This window comes from Salvelinus sp. IW2-2015, unplaced genomic scaffold (genome assembly GCF_002910315.2).
Source record: "Salvelinus sp. IW2-2015 unplaced genomic scaffold, ASM291031v2 Un_scaffold2286, whole genome shotgun sequence".
NCBI classification, from domain to species: domain Eukaryota; kingdom Metazoa; phylum Chordata; class Actinopteri; order Salmoniformes; family Salmonidae; genus Salvelinus; species Salvelinus sp. IW2-2015.
This window is the reverse complement of record NW_019943612.1, coordinates 76,284-82,252: the sequence shown is the minus strand read 5'-3', so window position 1 is coordinate 82,252 and position 5,969 is coordinate 76,284. Positions and strand designations below refer to the sequence as shown.

The following is a 5,969-nucleotide window of genomic DNA, read 5'->3' as shown; positions in this document are numbered from 1 at the left end:
CTCTATGGAGAAGAAGAGGAGACAGGCCACAGTCAGAGGGAGCACGAGACCGGGAGGAAGAGAGAAGAGACAAAGCAGAAACGGGAAGGAAGAGGGGCAACGACGGGAGGGAAGAGGGGCAACGAGACGGGAGGAAGAGGAGCAACGAGACGGGAAAGGAAGAGGGCAACGAGACGGAGGAAGAGAGCAACGAGACGGGAGGAAGGAGCAAAGAGACGGAGGAAGAGAGCAAAGAGACGGGAGAAGAGGAAGCAGACGAAACGGAGGAAGAGGAGCAACGATGACGGGAGGAAGAGGAGCAACGAGACGGGGGAAGAGCAGAACGGACGGGAGAGGGAGACAGAGACGGGAGGAGTGCAGGCAACGAGGACGGGGAAGGAAGAGGAGCACGAGACGGGAGGAAGAGGACAACGAGACGGGAGGAAGAAGGACGCAGACGAGACGGGAGGAAGAGGAGCAACAGAACGGAGAGAAGGGAGCAACGAGACGGGAGGAAGAGAGCAACGAGACGGAGGAAGAAGGAGCAACGAGACGGGAGGAAGAGGAGCAACGAGAACCGGGAGGAAGAGGAGCCAACGAGACGGAGGAAGAAGGAGCAACGAGACGGGAGGAAGAGGAGCAACGAGACGGAGGAGAGGAGCAGACGAGACGGGAGGAGAAGGAGCAACGAACGGGAGGAAGAGGAGCAACGAGACGGGAGAAGAGGAGCAACGAGACGGGAGGGAACAGAGAGAGCAACGAGACCGGGAGAAGAGGAGCAACGGAACGGGGGAAAGTGGGGCAAACGAGACGGAGGAAGGGGAGCAAAGAGACGGGAGGAAGTTGGGGGCAAAAAGAGACGGGAGGAAGTGGAGCAACGAGACGGAGGAAGTGGAGCAACGAGACGGGAGGAAGTGGAGCAACGAGACGGGAGGAGGAGCAAAGAGACGGGAGGCAAGAGGAGCAACGAGACGGGAGGAAGAGGAGCAACGAGACGGGAGAAGAGGAGCAACGAGACGGGAGGAAGAGGAGCAACGAGACGGGAGGAAGAGGAGGCAACGAGACGGGGACGGAAGAGGAGGCAACGAGACGGGAGAAGAGGAGCAACGAGACGGGAAGGAAGCTGGGGCAAACGAGACGGGATGGAAGTGGGGCAAAGAGACGGGAGCGAAGGTGGGTCGGCTAACGAGACGGGAGCGAAGTGGAGCAACGGAGACGGGAGGAAGTGGAGCAACGAGACGGGAGGAAAGTGGAGCACTAGAGAACGGGAGAAGTGGAGCAAACAGGACGGGTAGGAAGAGGAGCAGAGACGGAGGAAGAGGAGCAACGAGACGGAGGAAGTGGAGCAACGAGACGGGGAAGGAGGAGCAACGAGACGGGAGGAAAGGAGCAACGAGACGGGAGGAAGAGGAGCAACGAGACGGGAGGAAGTGGAGCAACGAGACGGAGAAAGTGGAGCAAAGAGACGGGAGGAAGTGGGACAAAGAGACGGGAGGAAGAGGAGCAAAGAGACGGGAGGAAGAGGAGCAACGAGACGGAGGAAGTGGAGCAAAGAGACGGGAGGAAGTGGAGCAAAGAGACGGGAGGACAGAGGAGCAACGAAGATCGGAGGAAGTGGAGCAAAGAGACGGGAGGAAGTGGAGCAAAGGAAGACGGAGGAAGAAGGAGCAAGAGAACGGAGGAAGTGGAGCAAAGAGACGGGAGGAAGTGGAGCAATGAGACGGGAGGAAGATGGAGCAAGAGACGGGAGGAAGTAGGAGCAGAAGAGACGGGAGGAAGTGGAGCAAAGAGACGGGAGGAGTGAAGCAGAAGAGCGGAGGAAGAGGAGCAACGAGACGGGAGGAAGAGGAGCAAAGAGACGGGAAGAAGATGCAGCAACGAGACGGGAGAAGTGGAGCAACGAGACGGGGGGAATGGAGCAACGAGACGGGGGAAGTGGAGCAACGAGCGGAGGAAGAGGAGCAACGAGACGGGGGAAGTGGAGCAACGAGACGGGAGGAAGGAGAAGCGAAAGAGGACGAGGAGAAAGGAGCAACGAGACGGGAGGAGAGGAGCAACGAGACGGAGGAAGAGGAGCAACGAGACGGAGGAAGAGGAGCAACGAGACGGGAGGAAGAGGAGCAACGAGACGGGAGGAAGAGGAGCAACGAGAGGGAGGAAGAGGGAAAGAGACGGAGGAAGAGGAGCAAGAGCGGAGGAAGTGGGCAACGAGACGGGAGGAAGTGGAGCAACGAGACGGGAGGAAGTGGAGCAACGAGACGGGAGGAAAGTGGAGCAACGAGACGGGAGGAAGGAGCAAAGAGACGGAGGAAGAGGAGCAAAGAGACGGGAGGAAGAGGAGCAGAAGACGGGGAAGAGGAGCAGAGACGGGAGGACAGAGCGAAGAGGAGCAACGAGACGGGAGGAAGTGGAGCAACGAGACGGGAGGAAGTGAGCAACGAAGAACAGGCGGAAAGTGGAGCAACGAGACAGGAGGAAGTGGAGCAACGAGACGGGAGGAGAGGAGCAAAGAGACGGGAGGAAGAGGACAAAAGCGGGAGGAAGTGGAGCAACGAGACGGAGGAAGAGGACGCAAAGGCGGAGGAAGAGGGCACGAGACGGGAGGAAGAGGAGCAAAGAGACGGAGGAAGAGGAGCAAAGAGACGGGAGGAAGTGAGCAACGAGACGGGAGGAGTGAGGCAAAGAGACGGAGGAAGTGGAGCCAACGAGACGGGAGGAAGTGGAGCAACGGAACGGGAGGAAGTGGAGCAACGAGACGGGAGGAAGAGGAGCAACGAGACGGGAGGAAGAGGAGCAACGAGACGGGAGAGAGGAGCGAAGAGACGGGAGGAAGAGGAGCGAAGAGACGGGAGGAAGAGGAGCGAAGAAGACGGAGGAAGAGGAGCAACGAGACGGGAGGAAGTGAGCAACGAACGGGAGGAGAGGAGCAACGAGACGGAGGAAGAGGAGCAAGAAACGGGAGGAAGAGAGCAACGAGACGGGAGGAAGAGGAGCAAAGAGACGGGAGGAAGAGGAGCAACGAGACGCGAGGAAGAGGAGCAAAGAGACGGGAGAAGTGGAGCAACGAGACGGAGGAAGTGGAGCAACGACAGGAGAAGTGGAGCAACGAGACGGGAGGAAGAGGAGCAAAGAGACGGGAGAAGAGGAGCAACGAGACGGGAGGAAAGTGAGCAACGAGACGGGAGGAAGAGGACAACGAGAAGGGAGGAGAGGAGCAAAGAGACGGGAGGAAGTGGAGCAACGAGACGAGAAGGGAGCAGAGCGGGAGGAAGTGGAGCAACGAGACGGGAGGAAGAGGAGCAAAGAGACGGGAGGAAGAGGAGCAAAGAACAGGAGGAGAGGAGCAAAGAGACGGGAGAAGAGAGCAAAGAGACGGGAGGAAGAGGAGCAACGAGACGGGAGGAAGAGGAGCAACGAGACGGGAGGAAGAAGGAGCAACGAGACGGGAGAAGGCAGGGCAAAGAGACGGGAGGAAGAGGAGCAACGAGACGGAGGAAGAGGGGCAAAGAGACGGGAGGAAGAGGGGCAAAGAGACGGAGGAAGAGGACGCAAAGAGACGGGAGGAAGAGGAGCAAAGAGACGGAGGAAGAGGAGCAAAGAGAACGGAGGAAGAGGAGCGAAGAGACGGGAGGAAGAGGAGCAAAGAGACGGGAGGAAGAGTAAGAGCTACCTGAGTGACCGAACAAGGTGGCCACACACTCTCCTGACTCATAGTCAAGATACAGATGCTCTTGTCAGAGCAGCTTGTTGCTAGGTAAGATCCCAGCGGGGTCCATCTGAACCTAGTGGTTACACACGACAACAAACACGGAATAAGAAACATGACCTTACAGTAAAAGAAAGCTAATTAGACAGGGTTGTCCCACATAGCGATGTTCTTTTCTCACCTTCAGCAGCGTTCCTTCGTCACTTGTAAAACCTTTGAAACACTTTCTTCATCTTGCCACTCTTCCGTTGTACACTCTACACAGGGGTCAGGGGTCAGGTTAGGTACACTACACAGGGGTCAGGGTGCACGGTTAGGTACACTCTAAGCTACAGGGTCACGGTTAGGTACACTCTAACCAGGGGTCACGGTTAGGTACACTCTACACAGGGGTCACGGTTAGGTACACTCTAACACAGGGTCAGGGGTCACGCAGTTAGGTACACTCTCACACAGGTGTCAGGGGTCACGGTTAGGTACACTCCACACCGGGGTCAGGACACTCTACACAGGGGTCAGGGTTAGGTACACTCTACACAGGGGTCACGGTTAGGTACACTCTAACCAGGGTCAGGGGTCACGGTTAGGTACACTCTACACAGGGGTCAGGTAGCACTCCACACAGGGGTCAGGGTTAGGTACACTCCACAGAGGGGTCAGGGGTCAGGCACACTCCACAGAGGGGTCAGGGTTAGGTACACTCCACAGAGGGGTCAGGGTTAGGTACACTCCACACAGGGCAGGGTTAGGTACACTCCACACAGGGGTCAGGGTTAGGTACCTCTACACAGGGTCAGGTTAGGTATTGTTTTATAAAGACATATACCATTGAAACCAGTAGTCTATTTCTCTCATGTTCTACTGGTTTTTAACTTTCTTTCATTGTCTGGTAGCCGACTGATTTGTGCGCATTGCTGCGCTAATAATGTTACGAAATAATTCATTAACATTTTAACATTAACGGTTGCATCAGATTCATTGCTTAACAGTTTTTATTTTATTTTAGCCTAAGGCCTACTGGTTGTATGAATTTGGGACCTATCGTCCCACAACTGTCCTAGAGTCTGTTTGGGCTAATTCTTTAAAAATCGACAAGCTGAGCAAATCGAATAGGCACACGTTTCTACTATGGTGGAAAGTAGATTGCCATAGGCGGCACGTCCATAACGCTAAGGGGAAGGACATGTTATTATATCGCCTCATCTTGTCTATACAGAAATAAATACAAAATCATTCAAAATAGGATAATAAAACCACGATTTAGCAACAAAGGATCATTAGCTTCCCCCGAGCTTTAATATAAGTCGTGGATTGTTTTAAAATCGCATTGCCTACAGTATATCTGGAACCTGGTCCTACAGTCAGAAGGAAAGGCAGCGTACTATTGGACAGCACATACGGCAAATACCAAAATAGATGTTTGATGAGTTGTGACTATCAGTGAACAAGTAGAGGGCCAGCCAGGCATATCACAGTATTAGAAACGTGAATCACAGAAAAAAGAAAAAAAAGGTTTGGAAAGCAAAATAGCTATTGGTGTAAAAAGACAAGACAATGAAAAGACTAAAATGTCTTTTAGTTATCAAAATGTTCCTATTTATTTGAGCCTAACAGTTAGGCCTATAGCCTATCGTATTGGTACCAGCAGAGAGCATCAGGCCTATCTTATTGGTACCAGCAGAGAGCATCAGGCCTATCTTATTGGTACCAGCAGAGAGCATCATGCCTATCTTATTGGTACCAGCAGAGAGCATCAGGCCTATCTTATTGGTACCAGCAGAGAGCATCAGGCCTATCAAGAGAAGATCCCCGGGGTCAGAACCCCACCCACGTCTCCCCCGGTCAGGACCCCGCCCGCGTCTCCGGATCCCGCCCCCCGGGTCAGAACCCCGCCCGTCTCCCCCGGGTCAGGACTCACCCCCGTCTCCGGACCCCCCCCCCGAGGTCAGAACCCCGCCCCGTCTCCCCCGGATCAAACTCACCCGTCTCTGCAGGGGAGAACTCCAGACACAGCACCTCAGAGTCGTGGGCTTCAATCTTCTGCAGCTGATCCATGAACTGCAGACCAATATACTGGACAGGAGAACACATGATATCTTAGTCGATGTGGTCATGTTGACTGTATGCGTGTGTGTGTGTGGTGTGTGCGCGCTTACTGTACGTTTCCGTTGCGGTCTCCAGCTGCCAGATGTTGTCCATCAGGACTGATACCAGGACTCTGATCCCTGACTTGGCGTCCATTCCTCCCCCCTCTCCTCTCTCCCCCTCCGTCTGAAGATGTTGG

General features: G+C 54.8%; 1 protein-coding gene across 1 annotated transcript in view; it reads right to left on the bottom strand.

Moving 5' to 3' along the window:
- wdr62 (WD repeat domain 62) overlaps positions 1 to 5,969 on the bottom strand; it is a 64,389-nt gene that overhangs the window by 29,168 nt on the left and 29,252 nt on the right. Inside the window, 4 exon segments of the mRNA XM_070440177.1 lie at positions 3,647 to 3,697; positions 3,700 to 3,742; positions 3,744 to 3,761; positions 3,867 to 3,942. Of these exon segments, the coding sequence (XP_070296278.1) occupies positions 3,647 to 3,697; positions 3,700 to 3,742; positions 3,744 to 3,761; positions 3,867 to 3,942 (188 nt within the window).